The sequence below is a fragment of the Alternaria arbusti genome (assembly GCF_024043155.1).
Source record: "Alternaria arbusti strain BMP 1465 chromosome Unknown scaffold_1, whole genome shotgun sequence".
Lineage (NCBI taxonomy): Eukaryota > Fungi > Ascomycota > Dothideomycetes > Pleosporales > Pleosporaceae > Alternaria > Alternaria arbusti.
The window spans coordinates 1,493,907-1,515,169 of record NW_026249941.1 but is presented as its reverse complement, the minus strand read 5'-3'; the positions used below and the strand labels follow the sequence as shown (position 1 = coordinate 1,515,169).

Genomic DNA, 21,263 nt, shown 5'->3' with positions numbered 1-21,263 from the left:
TGCTGGGCGTGCGTAGCCGGCAGTGTGTCGATGAGTAGTGGTGTCGGTGGTGCGATTTCGCGTGAGGTTACGAAAACGAAAGCTCAGGCGATCTGAGTTGCGCCCAAGCCAAGCCGTCTTAAAAGTGGGTCGCACCCGTTCCTGAGACTGATGGCATAGTCGCATCGCCGCACATAATAATATAACTTATGGTTGATCTGGAAGCATTCATCATATTTTCATGTTCATTTGAGTTATCTACATGCGCGCTACATTGCCTTTCTAAGCAATGCACGCTATTGTCTTCCAATGTCACTGACTCACGCTCTGCCTCCAACTCTAGAAGGGATCAATGAAGCTTGATAAGAGAATAGCTACGAGCGCGAGAATGGAAACATTTTAGCTTCTATCCATAGATTCTCGCACTGTCGTATGGATTCTTCAAGATTTTTCATACCCTGTAATAACCGCCAAACGGGACTGGTCCCTCTGATGCTGCTCGGACAGACATGACTGGGCTGTCGCTGTCGTCATCCAGCTCTGAGCTGCCAGACAGATCATCGTTCCTGCCACCGGCCTGTATCTCTTCGTCTTCGTCTTCATCTGCCTCGCCATCTTGATCATCCTCGTCGTCCTCCGCATCCCCGATGTCAGCGTTCAGAAGAGTATCTGGCTGTACAGGATCTTCGGTCATGTCCTCCGGAACCTCGACATCGTCTGGCGCCTCATCTCCGTCAGCGTGGTTTTCAGGCTCATCAGTCTCCTCCATTTTCTCGAAGGCGTAGCGCGGATTTCTTGCAGCCCAACGCACGTTGTGCATCACTTGGTGTTCTCTCCTCTTCTCGTGGTGTATGTGACGGTCGTCGACTTCACTCTTGTACTGCGCTGCCATTTCCTTATCGTCCCACAGCTCAGGCCATTCAACGATACGCTGATATATGCTATCATCCGGTTTATCGCCGCCAATAATTGCGTTCATCTTGTCCTTCAAGATGACCGTTGCTTTGGCCCAAGTGCCAACGTGATACCACCCTTGGAAGGTGGGTGCACAGGTTGCTCGAATGTCCTTTGTAGCCAAAACTTTCGCAATGAGAGGATCGGTGATATCGCAGAACTGGAAGAGGTTGCCTGTTCGCGAAACATTGACGCCATCAAATGTGTGCTCAGTCTCCAACTCTTCCGGTGACATCTTTGCTAGCTTCAAGACATGCTGATCGAAGACCGCGCGGTGCTTTGATGTGCCGGACTTGATATAAGACAGGAAAGACACAGTCTGATATTTGCGATACTCAGGGTCTTTGCGAGGATCCACTCCCCAGCGGACAAGAGCCTCTCGCCAGGGCCCGCTTTCGAAGAAGAATCCGCAATAGATGGCTGCTTGCCGAAGCTTGGTTCGCTTGTCCCATCCCAGTCTGTTGTAAAGTAACTGCCGGGTTACTATGGGTCTCTGTAAGAGCAGAGTTCTAATGTTTGCGATCAGTGACTGCATATAGGGGGAAAGATCCCTCTCTGCTGGAAGACCGGGTCGGGGTCCTGTCGGTACATGTTCGTCTGTGGGTTTGACAATTGTGTATGCGTTGTAGGCGAGGCTCCTTTGTATGTTGACAACACCTTGATCGGTGTATTTGACGTTTGAGTTTTGCTGGAACCGATAGTTGAAGGCGATTGGCATCTGTATGAACTCTGGCGATGGCCCAACGCTTTTGGCCAGATCTGCACCGGCCGCAGTGTTGACATTATACTTCAACAACTGTTCGTCTAGGATGGGTCAGTGATATTCTCAGTATATTGGGATTAGTCTTACATCGTTTCGGCAGGACGTGGTCTCGCAGACCGACCATGGTCTCGTTGTGAGAAGCAGCATACTGCAAGTCGGGCATATCTGGAGAGTCAGTGATGGTTCTACAGAGTTCAAGAATATGCTCGACTCACTTCGGAACCGATGAGTTTCATCTACCACTCCGGCAAGAGCAACCTTGTACGTCGAGGCATTGTCTTGCAGGCTCCTGTATATGGTTGGTGCATCCACATATGTCTTGTTGGTCAAAGGGGTGCTATTCGATAAGCCAGCGCCACCACTGGCGATTTCATCTTCAGTAAGGAAGGGCCCTGTGGTTCCACGCTTTCGTTTGCGTCCTGTCCGTTTTGGCACCGTGACCTTGATGAGAAGGTTGTTCGTCCTCACAGGCGTGGACAGCAAACGCTTGGCAAAGGGGTCGTCTGGGCGCAGCGAGACAGAGATGAGTTTCTTGAGCTCGTCGTCACCCTCGGCGTTGGTCGTGGTTTCCAATCGTGATCGCAGGCCCTGGGCGAGTGTTAGTCTCTCCCAAAGCGGTAGGCACTGCTATTGCCTGCTGACCTTGCTTAGTTTGACAGGCCCACCTAATGAGGTAATGCCCTTGTCAACGTTTTTGATGATAGCGGGATGTTCGACAACGGAGACGGCACGTGACGGGATGGGCAGCCAGGGCGCATGCTCGTTTTCGGTCGGCATGGCGTTGTCCATGTTGGGTTACACGATGGAAAGGTGCAAGCTCAAAACGCTCTGGCGGTGAGATTCACGAGAGTTTGTAGCCGTCCAAGATTTTCTGTCTACTTCGGCCGGACTACCTGGGTACGCCCGTGGTAGGTGTTCGAGAGACAAGTGATGAGACCCTGAGCCAGTGCGAGGCCCGTCGCCGCTTCTCTATAGAGACAGGGATCGATCTCGCGATGACTCTCGTGCAAAGCGCCAGATCAGATGATACGAGGCTGCCGCGGGCCCAGCAGCGGAATAGTCTCCCGTCTCTCGCGCAGTCGCTCCCTTGACACGCCCGCCGTGCTACTTCACTCTCGCAGCTATCCTGGATGTCGTGACGGCTGCGGCGGGGCTTTTGGCCCAAACGCACGGCCTCGCTACGGGACGGCTAGCGCGAATCACTCGACGCTGTCTGTCTGGCAGCAGCCCTGAGTTGTCAGTTGACGACCTGCTCCAACTTGTCCCTCCAGCTCCAGAATACACGCCTCGCCCTCAGCCAGAGCGCCTATACGTCACCAGCAACTTGTTAGGGCCCCGGCTGCCGTCTGACCCCCCCTCGCGAAGCTGCTCCCTCCACCGACTCCCCGTGCACCATCCTAGACGGCTACACTAGCCACCATCTATTACCTCACGCGTCTCTCCTCCATGTCGGCCTGAGCCCTACGCTCTCCTGTGTCCGATTCACCGTGTGTGCGCCTGCCATCTAGTCCCCATTGGCGCTATCGGCTTGCGACCTGTCCCCCGACGCCTCGAGGCCAGCCGCCATCTCGGACGCCCGTTTCTGCAACACCGCTGCGCTTGACCTGGCCGTGGGCGCATTCCGACAGCCATGAAGGGCTTCAGGCAGAGGGTCGTAAGTGCTCGTCCTCCCCATGGACCCCGGCCACACCACGCACCCCCCTACCCCTCTCTATGCGCGGAGGCTAACATGTATAGTCCGAACAGCTCTCTCGAAGCAAGGATAGCAAGTCATCTAAGAAGAAGGACTCCACCTCGGGAACTGCATCGCCGTCGCTGGGTGCTTCCAACTCCCCCTCGGGCTCTGCCCAGGCTACGCCTTCCTCGTCGCAGACGCAGCTCACCGATGCGCGAAGCAAGAGCCAGCCCGCCGCCGATGGCGCTTCGGCCAACATTGGGTCGCTACAACAGAACCCCCAGCCCTCGTCCGGTTCCCTCGCGGGTGGACCCCAATCTTTCGGCGGACAGGGCATGATGAGCCCCGGTGCTGCTGGTAACGCTGGCGCTGCAGGTCCAGGCACGCCCTCTAGGTTGGGGCAGCCCCTGGCACCCAGCGTCGTCATCAGCCCAAGCGCGCCTGTAAGTACCCGCGCATCAACCGATATGTGTTTGGTAGGCTAACCAGTGCCATAGCATGTGCCTCCTCCTGGCGCTGCCGAGACGATGCCCGGTGATCTTGCGCCTCCAAAGGCGGGCCAGAAGTCGGGAATATTCGACCGTCTTCAAGCGACGCCCAAGGACAACATCGAGGGCATGCGAACCCCGAAGAGACAACACTCGTCGCGCTTCGACATCTCGGATCAACGTCAGCGTGAACTGGAAAAGCTCCCCGGATTCCACGAGGTGCCCCCGAACAAGAGAGAGGAACTCTTCATGCAAAAGATCGACCAATGCAACATCATCTTCGACTTCAACGATGCTAGCGGAGACATGAAGTCAAAGGAGATCAAGCGCCTGGCTCTGCACGAGCTGCTCGACTATGTCGCCAACAACCGCCAGGTCATCACCGAGAAGATGTATCCACGCGTCGTGGAGATGTTTGCGAAGAACCTGTTCCGTCCTATCCCGCCCCCGATGAACCCCCAAGGCGAAGCTTTCGACCCAGAGGAGGACGAGCCGGTGCTGGAAGTAGCATGGCCGCACATTCAGGTAGTCTACGAGTTCTTCCTTCGCTTCATCGAAAGCCAGGACTTCAACACGAACATTGCCAAAGCGTATATAGACCACAGCTTCGTGCTCAACGTACGTACCCGACCTGTCCTCTAGATTCATCTAACTAACACCAGCAGTTGCTCGAGCTATTCGACTCGGAAGACCCCCGAGAACGCGACTTCTTGAAGACTACGCTCCATCGCATATACGGCAAATTCCTCAACCTCCGCTCCTACATCCGCCGATCCATCAACAACGTCTTCTTCCAATTCATCTACGAGACAGAGCGCTTCAACGGTATCGCCGAGCTTCTCGAGATTCTCGGGTCCATCATCAACGGTTTCGCTTTGCCATTGAAGGAGGAGCACAAGCTATTCCTCACGAGGGTGCTCATCCCGCTCCACAAAGTCAAGAGTCTGAGCATGTACCATCCACAATTGGCGTACTGCATTGTCCAGTTCTTGGAAAAGGACGCGGCATTAACAGAAGAGGTAGGGACATACGCCAGATCCAATAGGCTAGGCTTACACGTTCAGGTTGTTTTGGGTCTTCTCCGATATTGGCCAAAGGTGAACAGTACCAAAGAAGTCATGTTCTTGAACGAAGTAGAAGACATCTTCGAGGTTATGGACCCCGCCGAGTTCGCAAAGGTTCAGGAGCCGTTGTTCAACCAGTTAGCCAAATCAGTGGCCAGTCCTCATTTCCAGGTCGCCGAGAGAGCGCTGTACTTCTGGAACAACGAGTACTTCTGCAATCTGGTTAGCGACAACGTTGAAGTTATTTTGCCAATCATGTTCGCACCACTGTACGAAAACTCAAAGGGACACTGGAACCGGTACGTATCTGCACTCTGGTGACATGGCTTGCTTGCTGACTATCTGCCCAGAACCATCCACGGCATGGTGTACAATGCTATGAAGCTCTTCATGGAAGTAAACCCGCAACTCTTCGACGACTGTTCGCATGACTACGCCGAGTCACAAAACAATGCAACGCAAAGACAGCAAAGTCGACAAGATCGCTGGGACAAGCTCGCCAAGCTCGCCGAATCACGTTCAAACGGCACTGCAGAGAAATCCGCCGTCGACCCGATGCGTATGGACGACTCGGAGTCACGTTTGGAGAACCTCCGTCTACAGGATGACGGAACAGCATCGAGAGAGAGGCGGCCAAAGGAATATGAGCGTCAAGGCAGCCAAACCTCGGTACGTTGATTCTTAAGTCCCTAGAACTCTGGATGAGCATTCTGTGTGGCCGAATCGATGTACTCTTAATTCTATCCCTAGACTCCTAGGTTTTCTTCCTTTTTTCCCAAGACTTGCATTTCGGTTCAGGTGGATCTGACGTGTTTGTGCTTTGCGTCTTTGTAGCGACGGCATCATACTTCGCAAGGGGAGCACCACGTTTCGTCCAGCGCTCGCCGCTCGGCTGGCCGACCACGTAGCAACAGTCGCCCGAATTCTTCTTCTGGCCATGTCGTCTCGTCGCGACCATCAGGTGGACGTGCAAGGTCGAATTCTGGAGGTACGATTACCCGGGTTGTTAGCTCTTGATTTCTTGGGTGCATCCATTCTCTTCTCTTTTTGCTGCCTTGCTTCACTGCCAGTCTTTTGAGGGCTGATTGTAGTCGCGATATCATGTGGTTTATCTGGCATCAAGCGTCGCAGTTTCTTTGGTTCTTCCCAAAACAACATGGAACGTTTCATTGGGGTGTTCCGGATGATGTTTCTTGTGAAGACGACGAAATAGGGACTTTCTTCACTGATAGACGCGGAATATAAAGAATTTCTAAAGAATCTTGATTGCTTCGCAGATCAATCGTGAGCTGTGCGCTGTTGAGAACTATCGTGAGCTCTCATAGAAAACTTCTTTCACGGATGAGTGGTATTGTTGTTTACTTCGTTCGCGTTGTGGTAGCCAGTGCTGAGAGAGTTGCAAGGGAATCCCATACTGTCGAAGCCATGCAGGCTAAAATTACCACGCGAATAGACACGGGGAGCCGCATAGGTTTCCTTGCCATCCGGTTGGGGATGTCGCTAACTTCAAGGGGCGCCTCGGCTTTCGGAACGCCAAGAGATCCGGCTCGATGCCACGTTCTGGGAGGCTTTGCTTCTACTTTGCGACAAAGGCCAAAGTGTGGTTCGCGCCGAGTGAATCGCAGAGACGGTGGACAATGTTTGCATTACAGGACTTTACGTCAGTTAGGCCTAAGTACACGCTATCCACGAGCCAGCGTGGTAATGCATACGTGTGTGAACATGGTAAAGGTAGTCAGCGGCGGTCAGCAGCGATACCAAAGTAAAAGGAGGGCAATACAGTAGCGTAGCCAATAGTAAACAAGTCAATGGCCTCGGTCTGCAATGTGTCGTAATTTGGACGTGCAACGGCGCGTTGGGCCCAGGTGCGGGAGAGGCGGAAGACCCCAGCAGTCATTTCCGACCTCCTTTCCGCGCGCAGCCAGAAAACATTGCTGGCCCTTCATAACCTTTTGCGCATCACCTCCATCTGGCTCGGTGTGAGATTTACTTCTTCACATTTTCTCGTCACTCCTTTGTGCTTTGCACTTGCTCGGTCGCGGTTGCCTTCTCTTCCTCCACGTTTGTCTTGTTTACCTAGTCGCTTTGCTAGGCTCAACCCTTTAAATCCCCACGTCCAGGGCTTCCACCGTTCCGAACACCACAACACCAACCTCGACAGTCCCAACTCATACTCGCACACAATGGGTGGCCCAGATTGGCTTGAAGTCGGCGCGCCAACGCTCGACCGTCCCTTTGGCCTGGCATTATGGCCTATTTTCGAGAAATGCTTCGAGCCCATCGCGGGCTACAAGCCCCAGGACTTCCGCTTCGTCCAAGGAGAGACACCGCTCTCGACATTCAAGGTCTGCGTTGTCACGCTGATTACCTACTACATCATAATCTTCGGCGGACGAGAGCTTATGCGCAACCGTGAGCCCTTCAAGCTCAACTTTCTCTTTAAGGTCCACAACTTCTACCTCACGGCGATCAGCGGCACCCTACTTCTCCTCTTCGCCGAGCAATTGATCCCCATTGTTGTCAGGAAGGGTCTTTTCTTCGCCATCTGCGACCACCAGGGTGGATGGACCGACAAGCTGGTCATTCTGTACTACGTAAGTACTTGCGCCGAGATGCTCAGGATGCTGCTAACATGTGCAGCTCAACTACCTCACTAAGTTCCTCGAGTTGATTGACACTTGCTTCCTGTTCTTGAAGAAGAAGCCATTGAGTAAGTGCAACAAGCCAACATCGACGTCGCATCGCTAATAAGCCCAGCTTTCCTCCACACCTACCACCACGGCGCGACCGCTCTCCTCTGCTACACCCAGCTCATTGGTCACACTCCCGTCTCATGGCCCGTCATCACTCTCAACCTGGCTGTACACGTTGTCATGTACTGGTACTACTTCCAGAGCGCGCGAGGAATCCGCATCTGGTGGAAGAAGTACATTACCGTCGGCCAGATCACCCAGTTCGTCCTCGACCTCGGTAAGTCCAATTCCACCCATATTCCATATCACACACTAACAACATGCAGGCTTCATCTACTTCGCCTCGTGGACCTACTTCACAAGCACCTACTGGCCACACATGCCCAACATGGGCAAGTGTGCTGGTGAGGAGTTTGCTGCCATCTCCGGCATCTGCATCATCACGTCGTACCTCTTCCTTTTCCTCGCCTTCTACTTCGCCACGTACAAGAAGCCGGTGCCCAAGGGCCGCCGCAGGGCTACAAGCGCATTAGTAGAGATGAAGGACGAGAAGGTGCCGACTGTTGGTGAAGCTCGCAGGCGTCTTTCGACCTCGCGTGCTGGTGTCACTAACGGTGTCGCTACAGGAGCTTCGCCCAACGGCACACCCAACGGACGCGCGACCCGCAGCCGCAAGGCCTAAGCTCGATCGTTCGGAGGACATGCGAAGTGCTGTGCGGCAGATAGAGCTCTTTGAAGCACTGGACGACGCACAACGGCCTCTCGCCGTCGAAGCACTCGAACTACTCTGCGATAGCATCTGATGTAGCATTCGATGCTCTTCCGGGCTAGCCAGATGTTACGGGCCATGCACCGGTTCGGAACAAACTTCGTCAAGTGGAGCCACCTTTCGGCCGGGCTCCTACCAATTCGTTCTTGACACGATATCAGCCTGGAGGGCTACAATTTCCATATCTTATTGTAATTGCTATGTTTGGGGCTCGATACTTTTGGTCCGGCCCCGTGTCACGATAAAAGCATGTAAGAGCATGGTTGGTCGGTTCGCGTTACGACAACTCTGGTGTTAGTCTTGGGCTTTGGCATGGGCGGTAGAGCACGTTGTAGACAATATTCAACGAAAGATAATGCATAATCGTCAATGACTGCTTCATGTTCCATGTGTGTACTTTACCTTTTGCGGACGCTCGTTGGAGGTACATGTAGCTAATGTAGGGAAGTCTACCGAGTTGCACGTGTAACGGGTGACTATACTCGTTTTGACATGACAGCCATCGCACACCACTCAGTAGAAGATAGCCCAGCCGTGTACGCTATGACCGGGCGGCTACAGCTGGATACATGAAAACATCAACGGCCCCGAAAGCATCTGCACAAGAGAAAAAGGATGTGGTGAAGTTACGTGCAATAGACGAAGAAGAGTAAGGTACATGGGATAATGTGTTGTTACGTTACTCAGGTAGCTTGGAGGTCGGCTGCAGCCCCACATATGTACCGGGCTCCTGTCGTCAGCTTTACTTGAGATCGTCGTGCCAACTCCAAACTCATAGCAGCGTGTTCGAATGTTCTGATGCAGCCTTGGTATGCCAGGACGACGAGGCTTGCTATAGGTCGTTACTCGATGGAATTTAATAACTGAGGTGTCTGCGTCGGTGTCACTTCGCTCGGGGTAAAGGCCGACAAGCATGGTGGCGTTGGCTTGGGTGGATTGCTCGTGACATGTGATAGGATTTTGACATGTGAGAGGCGATCGCCAATTTGCTGCCCGGCGTCGTTTCGCGCTGTCATCCCCCTCCAACCCTGCCTCCGGCTCCACGATGCGATAACCGACAATTCCACGCCTCTCGATCGATATTCACAGCTGCGCTACCATGCTGTGCGTCTTCTGAGATTCGCATCCCCTGAAACGACATCATCGCGTCCCCCAATTCGCACTCGGCCTCCGATTACGCTTCCGCGGCGCAGAATACCCCTTCGAGGCGCACCCTCCGCATCATCATTGGGCATTGCGACGGCTTTCACGGGCATAGCGCTGCACCGAACAACTGCTCGGAGAGTCGCAGTGACATCGCCCGGCGTGGTCTGCGCATAGATGAACGTGGGGTAGTCGGGTTGATTAGAAACGTCACGGTCCTGTGAGAATCCTACCATGGAGCAGGAACGACCACTACAGCGTGCCCCGCCGCCCGCATACACGCAACACGAGCCCGAATCGCTGCACCTCCCTTCCGTTCCGACGCATATCCCAAGCCATGTGCCGGATCATGGGAGGCTGCCTGGCATCAAGTCGCTAGACCTGCCGGACACGAAAGCGCGTCATACTCCACACAACTCGATAGAATACAGCCCGCGGTCGCAGTACGATAGATCGCAATGGGGCATGCTGCCAGTACCCAACAATGCGACGTTCACACGAGCGCCAGAGGGTCTACCGCGTGAAGACGTGGGAAGCCCGATGGATACCGCGAGTGTGCGCAGCATGCAGGATGACAACGTGGGTAGACGGGAAACGAGTGTCAGCATGGATGATCCGGATGTAAGGCTGGCAGCAGAGGCGTTGAGCGGATTGGGGAACCCGGGTATGTCACGACGCTGTTGCGGTTGCTGTTTATGACGCGAAATGCATGCTGACTGACCATCGCAGACTTCGTTCGCTCGCCGACGGCACGATCCCTCACGCTATCTGCTCGAGAATCCACAAGCGAACCTCCAGAGCCACTCCTCTCTTTGATCACGTCAAATCACCCATGGCTTGGAAATGGTATCAACGGCTCCATCTCAGCCTACAACACCACCAAAGGCTACACTCCACGTCTGGTCCAGTACGGTGCTGAGCTCATCGAGCGCAACATTGGATCGCCCATGGTCAACACTGTGTCATCTGTGGGTAGGCGGACGGGTATGGAGAAAAGCCTGCGCCGCTATCTTGGAGACAGACGACCCAGCGACCTTGAGCAGGGAGACGGCGAGAGTTCAAGGAGCAAGAGGCAAAGGATCGCGAGCCCAGCAGATGACGCCATGGACGTGGATGATGCTCTTGCAGCAGCGTCCCGGACAAGAGGCGGCTCACAATCCTCATACTCCGAGTCGCTCCCTGCATACGACGACCAGCGCTCTCCGAACTATGAAGAGGCAGTCATCTCTGGAGAGATAACGTCGCACAAGTCGCCAGAACAGCGCTCAAATACTCCGCAGGATCGTCGCGTCAACTGGTCCACGCAGCTCATCATGACAACGTCCGGTCTCGGTGTAGCTCTATCAGAGACATCATTGCGGTCGTTGAAGCTCTGTCTCGGTCTTCTTCGCAGCGCAACAACCCACATCGACTCCGTTATGCGCGCGCTCAAGCTCGTCCTCGAAGAATACGAAGCTGCCCTCCGCAACCAGAGGCAGTCTGGCGGCTTTGCTGCCCAAGATGACAAGACGCAACTCAATGGCACCATGGCGCAAATGGGCCTCGTCGACACAGACAAAGACGATCAAGTCCGTCAAATTGCTGACCGCATCAAGGTCCTCTCCTCAGACATTTGGCAAACCCTCCAATCCGTCGTGCAGTCCGTGTCCCGCTACACCGGCGGCGCCCTCCCGCAAAACGCCCAGACGGTTGTTCGAACACAATTGCTCTCCGTACCCCAGCGATGGCAGCTCGCCGGCCGCAACGCGAACAATGAACACGCGGGCGGCGACGAGGTCAGAGGCGCAAACCGCATGCTGGCATTTGCAAAAGAGGGGCTGGACATGATGGGCCAGATCACTACTGTCGTTGACGGTACCGTACAAAGTGCCGAGAGCTGGCTTGCGCGGATTGGCAGGAGGCCACAGGGTGAGTCGAACAGCAGCGGTCAGGGACAAGAGCAGAGGGAGAAGACACCGCTTGCGCTTGAGGCGGGTGTGCAAATGGGTGAGAAGAGGTAGGTAGAGGATGGCTTGTTCAGCTCTCTATTTGCAGAGTCAAGGGAAGAAAAGACGAAGACACATGAATCGGAACGGGAGAGAAGAGAAACTGCTTTAGCACTACGATTACTACTACAACAACATACCCAAACATGATTTCCTATGTCGATTCCTTTCTTTGGAAAACGTTCAGCAAGGCGTCATGATGGAAGAGAAACGGGGTTGGTGTGTGTGAGGGTTTTGGTCGTTCGTTCGCAATGTCCACGACGTTTTCTTCATTCAAAGCGAAAACGAAAATCTGTATTACTCAATGTTATATTATTCATACCTACCTTTACCAATTGTGCTGTGTTTGTGAGGTTGGTTCTGATCACCGTAGTGGGCTGTGATGACCTCCTGATTTTTGACGTTCTAAATCTCTACCCTACGTGGTACGAGTAATAGAAGTGCTAATCCTTTACACACAACTTAAAGAAGGAGGGTGATTACCGCTATTGGCGTCGTCGCGATCCGGTGTTGTAGTGGCTGTGCCCAAGTTTCCAAGCAAACGTGTACAATACCAGACTTATACATGCATACACTGTCACTTATGTCTTCCCAATATTCCTATATATAGTACTTTAGAATAAAAGGAAGAACTGTCTCCGGCACATGTTACAATGCAAGCATCATGTTAGTGTACGCGTAATTGCATGAGGGGTTAATAGCATCCGCACCTCGTATTCGTGATCGCGAAGTACGACCGAGTGACAGGACAAAACGCGGTGGTGGGTTACGGCTGTAGTGCTTGTGCGCTGGTGTCGAGCGGGGCATCGTGCCGGTGAATCTGAGACATGAGGAAGACGGGTTCTGTGGGTGTTACAAAGAGCCGATGTAGTTTAGAGTGAGGTCTAGCTATGCAGTTATGGAAGGACGTATCGGGTATCGGGATGGCGGATTGTTTGAGAAAGAATGCGGAGTTGTATGTGGGATCAAGTTTAGATCATCGGACTTGTTACCATGTTGCGATCACTGAATAGCAACGAGTTAATGAAAGTGGGTGGAATTGGTAGGTGAAGTTGATCTAATTCATCGGAACCGAATGCTTAGATGTCGACAAAAATAACCAAATCCCGACCTGAGGCGAACTTGACCGATGCGCATACAATACAGCCCATCATGGCTGCATTGGACCATCTTCGATCTATTCTTTCTTGTTATGGAGTGCATGGAGATAGTTGAATTTTCGGTGGCTCACCAGGATGGGCTTTTCGTCAATTGGGTGTAGCTACTCCCCGTCATGTGAGGTCGTAGTGTTGGAGGTGTCAGTATTTGACGTCGAGTTACCGGACGCAGTGGAGTTGCCAGACGTATTGGACGCTGCGGACGTCTCCGGTTGATGAGAAGCCTGCTTTGTCTCTGTTTGACCAGACGAGGGTGCGCTGGAGACTTGGAAAGGAGTGAAGCGGATGGGTGGGAAGGACATCTTGGTAAATTTGAGAAGGTCTTATAGAAGTTGATAATTGTATTGTGTCTTTGCAATGATAGATTTGACAGCAAACTGTGAGTTTGATAGAACCTAGCTGACGTCGCCATAAACACTGGCTTATATGTGAAGTGGCCCGTAGGTACTGTTTCCCGGAATAGCTAATCGTCGTGAGCAAGACGAGCAACGCGATACGCAAATGCGATGTTTTGAGCTCACCGGCGGTGAGTCTGCTAAGCCCCCGGCGTAAGCTCCTGGAAGCTGCTCATAATGAGTCTGCCTTGACCGTGGCTTACCTATTGAACAGAGAGCCAATTACAGTATAAATTGTCTGAGTACTTAAGAAGCCTTCACATGACTTCGCGTCGTGTTGCTCGCGATGGGATGACACATGACGTAGTACAGCTTGGCTCCTCGTGTCGATTGTTCAGGCGCTGTATGATCACTGGCTACAGCCATACATGTAGGCTCCAAGCTGAAACTGGGAATGATGAAGTAGTACTGTTTGTTCGTGTTGGTCAGAGACATTACGCGCCATGCAGCTGCAGTTGCAGTCCTACTGCAAGCCGCGATGCTGTGATACTAATTTTAGTGTTGTGTCGATGCTGGATCTGTGAGCCTTTTCAAATATGTCTGGAGAATCGCAACAGCAATACTCTGAATAGTACATGATCTTGCAGGCGGAATCTTGACCTCAAAATTGGCTTGAGGTTGAACTGGATATTCGATGCTAATAGCGAAAAAGAATGTGTCTTTGTGTGATTCTTGCGGTAGTGACGTCTTTCTTGTGTATGTAATAGTGTTGGCCTACACCCGGGCACTACGACCAGTTGATGTGAGACTACATGGCGATATGTGGGGACTGCGATAATATCACCCTGCAACTACCGGGTATCTACCGATGCTCGAGTATATCGTGTGTCGATCGCAAGAGCAACGGGTGCTAAAATTAGTCGGTGCGGCTGAAGACCAAAGCTAGCCAGAAAAAGCGTCAATAAAGAAGATGATTTCTGATCAGATAAGAACAAGGTCGATGAGTCGACATGAGTCGCGATATGCAGTGCAACCATCGCGAAGCCCTTGCTGCAGATCAGGGCGTTGAGAGATGTACCGAAGACTCGTGTGTGAGTCTAGAATGAGCGAGAATGAGTCGCGAACAAAGGGCGCGGTCGGTTTGCCGAAGATGGATGCCGGATCAGAACACCAATCTCAAGACGGGCTAACGTGCGTCTTCAGCGTGTCCTGAAGTCGGTATTGGAACGTCTAAAATATGGGGGTTCCGACGACGACGAAAGATGGTCGACTCCTTTACCGGTTGTATAGCTAAGTCCGACGAGCGAGGCTTCTTTTGCTACAGAGCGGGGCGGTAGCTGGAAAGGGCTGATGCAGGTTGTCGGGCCGTTGGCGTCGAAGCAGCGGCGGAATCAACATGACTCGATGCCAAGCCGGTGAAGTTGCTGGCTGACAAACGCGACGTGGACGCGGGTGGAGCCAAAAGCATGCACGCAATCACACCCAGCGGAGACAAGCGACTCCACGAGATTGTTCCCGTTTGATCCTCCTCAACAACAGCATGCCGGCGCCCATTGTCAAGATGTCTGCAGGCTCTGTGTTGGGTGCCTCACTTGCAGAAGCACCGCAGTCGACGTCAGAGGCTTGCACGGAGCTATCCTCGGACTGACGTGCTGAGCCGCATAGTGTTTGTAGCCTTGCCCAGGGATCTCATCGTCATGTCTGGCGGAATCTAGCCGACGTGCATAGAATGTGACTGTACTGTCGATCATGGTGCGACGGAGTGACTCGATTGCGCATTTCATACGCCGTCTCCGTGCGAAGCTGTCCGCTGAAGAATGCGCGCGCGTCAAACTCTCTCACCGTCCTGCTCCCGCGGATTGATAGTTGCGACAATAAGAGATCTGCCTAGCCGCACGCGGTGCAGCTCCTTGGGATTGCCCACCGTCTTTAACCCTTTCCGATCTCGAGACCCACTCGGTGCTCTTATCTCCGTCGTGTACTGCTTTCTTATTTTATTTAGCCGTTGCGACAGCCCTCGCGCCCTTTGCTGTGCTCCTGTTTTGTTTTTCGAGATATCCATACGTTCCTTATAATTCGCTTCTTTGCCGTGCCTGCAGCTGAGTGAGACATCGCCGCTGCCTGTACCGGTTCGCTACCGCTTAATTCTACGCAGGGTGCGCCCTGTACCACCGCCGCAGCCATGGACAACGCCAGCGTACAGCATACGCAGATCCAAGAGCACACCGAGGGCACCACTTTTGAGGCTATTCATCCCAATCGCAACCACATAAACCGCGACGACGCCAGTATAAGGACTGCTTCCGTCACCGACAGCACTGCGCGCAACTCGGCGCACAACGAAAAGGGTTTCAGCAATGTCACGGGTGGAGTCAACATCCAACGTGCCGAGGCCGACTTTGCGGAACTCTCAAAGGAACTCTCGCGTACCAGCAACATCTCGCGCCGATTAAGTCGCGTACAGAGCAAGCAGAGTCGCAAGGACCAGGCCACTACGGATGTAGAGAAGGCCACTGTTGAAGGTTCAGATTCGTCCGATGAGCCCTTCGATCTCGAGGCAACCCTACGCGGTGGTAAAGATGAGGAAGAGGCAGCTGGCATCAAGTCGAAGCGCATTGGCGTCGTGTGGGACGGTCTCACCGTCAGTGGAATTGGTACGCCTCCTCGGTGCATACTACACGCAAAACATACGCTAACTCTCGCACAGGTGGTGTGAAAAACTATGTCAAGACCTTCCCCGACGCGTTCGTATCTTTTTTCAACGTCTTCGAAACCGCTGCCAGCATTCTCGGGCTTGGCAAGAAGGGCAAAGAGTTCGACATTCTAAAGGACTTCAAGGGCGTCGTGAAGCCTGGTGAGATGGTGCTCGTGCTAGGAAAGCCCGGCAGTGGTTGTACCACGTTCCTCAAGGTCATCAGCAATCAGCGATATGGATACACCAAGGTCGACGGAAACGTTCTCTACGGTCCATTCGACGCCGACTTCTTCGAGAAGAGATACAGAGGAGAGGCAGTCTACTGCGAGGAGGACGAGAACCACCACCCCACGCTCACAGTTGGACAAACACTTGATTTCGCGCTCGAGACCAAGGTCCCGGGAAAGCGCCCCGCCGGACTCTCAAGACAAGATTTCAAGGAGAAGGTCATCGACCTCATGCTCAAGATGTTCAATATTGAGCACACCCGCAACACCATCGTCGGCAACCCATTCGTCCGAGGTGTCAGTGGAGGAGAGAGGAAGCGAGTCTCCATCGCCGAAACCATGATTACTGGTGCTTCCCTGATGAGCTGGGACAACTCGACAAGAGGATTAGATGCTTCGACTGCTGTCGATTATGCCCGTTCGCTTAGGGTGCTAACGAACATCTACAAGACGACAACCTTTGTGTCTCTTTACCAGGCCTCCGAGAACATCTACAAGTGCTTCGACAAGGTCATGGTCATCGACAGCGGTCGACAAGTCTACTTTGGACCTGCCCAGGAAGCCCGTGCCTACTTCGAGGGCCTCGGGTTCAAGGAGAAGCCCCGTCAAACCACCCCGGACTATCTCACTGGTTGCACCGATCCGTTTGAGCGCGAGTTCAAGCCCGGTATGAGTGAGAAGGACGTTCCCTCTACACCTGAAGGACTCGCTCAAGCCTTCAATCAGTCCGAGTCTGCGGCTAGGCTCGATGCTGAGATGGTAGCATACAAGGCTCAGATGGAGCAGGAGAAGCACGTCTACGATGACTTCCAGTTGGCTGTCAAGGAGTCCAAACGCCATGCCCCCCAGAAGTCTGTCTACTCCATTCCGTTCTACCTCCAGGTTTGGGCTCTGGCGAAGCGTCAGTTCTTGCTCAAATGGCAGGACAAGTTCGCCCTTGTTGTTTCTTGGATCACCTCTATTTCTATCGCTATCATTACTGGTACCGTCTGGCTCAACCTCCCTGATACATCGGAAGGCGCCTTCACTCGTGGCGGTGTTCTCTTCATTGCTCTCCTCTTCAACGCTTTCCAGGCTTTCTCCGAATTGGCTTCCACTATGTTAGGTAGACCGATCATCAACAAACATCGCGCTTTCACATTCCATCGACCGTCGGCCCTTTGGATAGCCCAGATCGGAGTCGATCTCTTGTTTGCATCTGTACAAATTCTGGTCTTCTCCATCATCGTGTACTTCATGACGAACCTGGTGCGAGACGCTGGAGCGTTCTTCACATTCGCCTTGGTTATCATTACCGGTTACCTTGCCATGACACTGTTCTTCCGAACAGTGGGATGTCTCTGCCCCGATTTCGACGTCGCGATTCGTCTGGCTGCTACGATTATAACATTGTTCGTACTCACCTCTGGTTATCTCATTCAGTGGCAGTCCGAACAAGTCTGGCTCCGATGGATCTTCTACATCAATGCCCTGGGACTGGGCTTCTCCGCGCTGATGATGAACGAGTTCAGTCGTCTGGACTTGACCTGTGCCGGCAGCTCTTTGATTCCTGCTGGGCCTGGATATGATGACCTCAACGCCCAGGTCTGTACTCTACCTGGCAGTGAGGCCGGTAACCCCATCGTTTCTGGCACCAACTACATCAAGACCAACTTCCAATGGGATCCTTCAGACCTCTGGATGCACTACGGTATCATGGTTGCTCTCATTGTCGGATTCCTTCTCGCCAACGCCTTCCTCGGAGAATTCGTCAAGTGGGGTGCTGGTGGCCGTACAGTCACCTTCTTCGTGAAAGAGAACAAGGAACTCAAGGAGCTAAACGCCAAGTTGCAAGAGAAGCGTGATAAGCGTAACCGCAAGGAAGACAGCAGCGACCAGAACTCTGATCTTAACATTGCTTCTAAAGCTGTCCTCACATGGGAAGACCTTTGCTACGACGTACCTGTCCCCAGCGGAGAGCTCCGCCTGCTCAACAACATCTACGGATACGTCAAGCCCGGACAGCTGACAGCGCTCATGGGTGCGTCAGGTGCTGGAAAGACCACACTTCTCGATGTGCTGGCCAACCGCAAGAACATTGGTGTTATTAGTGGTGACAAGCTAGTCGATGGCAAGGTTCCTGGTATCGCTTTCCAGCGTGGAACTGCCTACGCCGAACAACTCGATGTCCACGAACCTGCTACAACCGTCCGTGAGGCACTCCGCTTCTCCGCCGATCTGCGACAGCCGTATGAGACACCCCAAGCCGAGAAGTATGCCTACGTTGAGGAGGTCATCGCCTTGTTGGAAATGGAAGACATCGCAGACGCCATCATTGGAGACCCCGAGAGTGGTCTAGCCGTCGAACAACGCAAGCGTGTTACCATAGGTGTCGAACTCGCTGCCAAGCCTGAGCTCCTCCTGTTCTTGGACGAGCCTACTTCTGGTCTCGATTCTCAGAGTGCTTTCAACATCGTTCGTTTCCTTCGCAAACTTGCTGCCGCTGGCCAAGCCATCCTGTGCACTATCCATCAGCCCAACTCTGCTCTTTTCGAAAACTTCGACCGATTGCTCCTTCTCCAAAGGGGTGGCCAATGTGTTTACTTCGGTGACATCGGCAAAGACGCCCATGTTCTCCTTGACTACTTCCATCGCCACGGTGCTGACTGCCCTTCGGATGCCAACCCTGCCGAGTGGATGCTCGATGCCGTCGGTGCTGGTTCCGCTCCTCGCATTGGTGACCGCGATTGGGCTGATGTATGGAGAGATTCTGAGGAATTCGCTGAGGTCAAGCGCCACATTGGTCAGGTCAAGGAAGAGCGCATGGCTGCTGTTGGTTCTGCCGAGCCAGTCGAGCAAAAGGAGTTCGCTACACCGATGTCTTACCAGATTAAGCAAGTTGTCAGACGCCAAAACTTGTCTTTCTGGCGCACTCCCAACTACGGCTTCACTCGCCTCTTCAACCACGTCATCATCGCTTTGCTCACAGGTCTCATGTACCTTCAGCTGGACGACTCCCGAGCATCTCTGCAATACCGCGTGTTCATTATCTTCCAGGTCACGGTTCTGCCAGCCCTCATTCTCGCTCAAGTTGAACCCAAGTACGCTGTCCAGCGTATGATCTCTTTCCGTGAGCAGATGTCCAAGGCATACAAGACATTCCCATTCGCGTTGTCTATGGTTCTTGCGGAGATGCCCTACAGTGTGCTTTGCGCCGTTTTCTTCTTCCTTCCCCTTTACTATATCCCGGGCTTGAACTCCGATAGCTCGCGCGCCGGATATCAGTTCCTGATTGTACTCATCACTGAGGTCTTCTCCGTCACCTTGGCTCAGGCGATTGCTGCGTTGACACCAACCCCCTTCATCGCGTCCTATGTCAACCCTTTCATCATCGTAAGTCAACACCAATGCCCTCTTGAAGCATGAGCTAATTTTGTTTTCAGATCATCTTCGCTCTCTTCTGCGGTGTCACCATCCCCAAGCCCTCAATCCCCAAATTTTGGCGTGTATGGCTCTATGAGCTGAACCCTTTCACACGCCTCATCGGCGGCATGATTGTTACAGAACTTCATGACCTCAAAGTCGAATGTACATCTGGCGAGTACAACCAGTTCAACGCCCCACAAGGTCAGGAATGTGGAACGTACATGAGCGACTTCTTCTCCAGTGGCGCGCCCGGATACCTCCTCGATAACGCCACCGATGTCTGCAATTACTGCGCCTACAAGGTCGGGGACGAGTTCTATCGACCTCTTGGATACGAATTCAGCAACAGATGGAGAGACTTGGGTATCTTCGCTGCGTTCATTGCCAGCAACTTGGTAATTCTTTTCGTCGCCGCGAAGTACCTCAACTTCAACCGCAGATAAGCGGCCAGCTGGTGGATCGACAAATGTCACCACTCAGTGAGTACCACGATACGGGTACACCGCGACCCATCTTTCAGTCTGTGCTATACGATCCGCACTTTTGTGTGGAGGGCCCGTTCTGCGTGGGAACTGTCGTACATAATCCCGCCGCAGCTACGGCTGCATAGACGTCATTCCGCATTTCAATGTACTGTGCGTTTCCTGCGACATCGCATCGTCTCGTTCAAAAGTACTCTCTAGACTTGCAGTTTGGATATCCCATTGGGCGGCGTTCGTTTCACTGACAGCACTGAGCTCGCATAGCCTCTTCACATATACATAATCCTAGTCTCATCAAATCATCACTGTACAATTATCGTTCAAAACATCAATGCTGCGTGAAGTCATGGTGCTGTGGTGCCACATCATGAATCAATCGTCTTTGTTGAATTTTTTGTGCGCGCCTGTCTCATATTATAGCTTCACGACTGCTCCTTCCAGTAGTCTCTTTGAAAAATTGTCTCGCATTGTTCCGCGGTCGCCGCTTCTCTTCTAAACTCTTTCATGCCCTTCGCTAATTACCTTTGTCTTTTTACAGTCTTGCAGCTTGCTGTGTAACTATATCGACATTCCTTTTTCTTGGTGCAGCATCGCACTATCTTGTTATGGCACCAGCGGCGCAATACCGCGAGACATCGCGCACTATCACTACCACTGCAAAAGATGCTGAACAGCCCACCACTAATGCAAAAGACACGCAGGACGACTACAATAGCGCCTCGACGTTCAACTGGCCGTCTGCGACACCTAGTTTAAAGGCCGGGCTTCGCTTTCCGATCCCGCAGATTCAGGGAATCATACCTGGTATGCGGCGCACACTGCAGGCTGATTTCGCTGCACGGTCACTCCCACATTCATCCAGACCTTCGTATGACGTAGCGCGACTGGAATCGTCAAAGGGCTCAACAACAACACCGACAAAGCCGATTGCAGATACGCGGCCATCACCGCACCGCTCATCATACCCCCGCGCCTCACCTCCTGGTATCCTCTACCCAGACGCTATCGTACCGCATAGTGCGACACAGTACTCGAATCCGCTACAAGACCCAAACGCCATCACACACAACGAACTTCCCTATCATCCGAGCATTATGGGCCGCATGGACTACGAACTGGCGTACCTGGCTCCGGGGTACAAGATACTGTTTGTCGGTACAACAGCAATTCTCGCACTCGGTGTTATGTGGACGGTGGTAACTTGCGCCATCAGTATGAGGACAAGGTCGAAAGCAGGGAGCGCAGAATGGAAAGGGAAGAAAAATGTCGGAAACAGGAAGGAGGAGAGGAGGCCGATTGACAAAGTGAGCAAGTACGCACATCGACATGGAAGCCAAAGTGGCATCTCGATAGACAGAGGGCTGGATTCCGCCATGGACAGTGACAGCGCTATCACATCAGCGGCCCAGATTCCGTTCTCTTACCTAGGAGACAACGGGCAGGTCGTTG

The 21,263-nt window shown here is 53.1% G+C and overlaps 5 protein-coding genes across 5 annotated transcripts; 4 read left to right on the top strand and 1 right to left on the bottom strand.

The window, feature by feature from the left end:
• Positions 1–430: 430 nt before the first annotated feature.
• J4E86_000540 (uncharacterized protein) lies at positions 431–2,485 on the bottom strand (the record flags this gene model as incomplete). The annotated part of the gene is made up of 4 exons (XM_051441114.1): positions 431–1,737; positions 1,784–1,861; positions 1,912–2,284; positions 2,339–2,485. The coding sequence occupies 4 exons, from the start codon at positions 2,483–2,485 to the stop codon at positions 431–433; spliced, it is 1,905 nt and encodes a 634-aa protein (XP_051307285.1).
• Positions 2,486–3,326: 841 nt separating this feature from the next.
• On the top strand, positions 3,327–5,628 carry PPP2R5D (Serine/threonine-protein phosphatase 2A 56 kDa regulatory subunit delta isoform; the record flags this gene model as incomplete). The annotated part of the gene is made up of 7 exons (XM_051441113.1): positions 3,327–3,350; positions 3,434–3,814; positions 3,869–4,477; positions 4,525–4,878; positions 4,924–5,222; positions 5,274–5,592; positions 5,617–5,628. The coding sequence occupies 7 exons, from the start codon at positions 3,327–3,329 to the stop codon at positions 5,626–5,628; spliced, it is 1,998 nt and encodes a 665-aa protein (XP_051307284.1).
• Positions 5,629–7,106: 1,478 nt separating this feature from the next.
• Positions 7,107–8,298, top strand: J4E86_000538 (uncharacterized protein; the record flags this gene model as incomplete). The annotated part of the gene is made up of 4 exons (XM_051441112.1): positions 7,107–7,517; positions 7,564–7,633; positions 7,681–7,893; positions 7,943–8,298. The coding sequence occupies 4 exons, from the start codon at positions 7,107–7,109 to the stop codon at positions 8,296–8,298; spliced, it is 1,050 nt and encodes a 349-aa protein (XP_051307283.1).
• A 1,464-nt stretch (positions 8,299–9,762) lies between these two features.
• On the top strand, positions 9,763–11,528 carry J4E86_000537 (uncharacterized protein; the record flags this gene model as incomplete). Its single annotated transcript, XM_051441111.1, has 2 exons — positions 9,763–10,192; positions 10,258–11,528. 2 exons carry the CDS (start codon positions 9,763–9,765, stop codon positions 11,526–11,528), a joined length of 1,701 nt encoding a protein of 566 aa, XP_051307282.1.
• Positions 11,529–15,187: 3,659 nt separating this feature from the next.
• Positions 15,188–19,775, top strand: J4E86_000536 (uncharacterized protein; the record flags this gene model as incomplete). Its single annotated transcript, XM_051441110.1, has 3 exons — positions 15,188–15,659; positions 15,713–19,299; positions 19,350–19,775. The coding sequence occupies 3 exons, from the start codon at positions 15,188–15,190 to the stop codon at positions 19,773–19,775; spliced, it is 4,485 nt and encodes a 1,494-aa protein (XP_051307281.1).
• Positions 19,776–21,263: the final 1,488 nt, after the last annotated feature.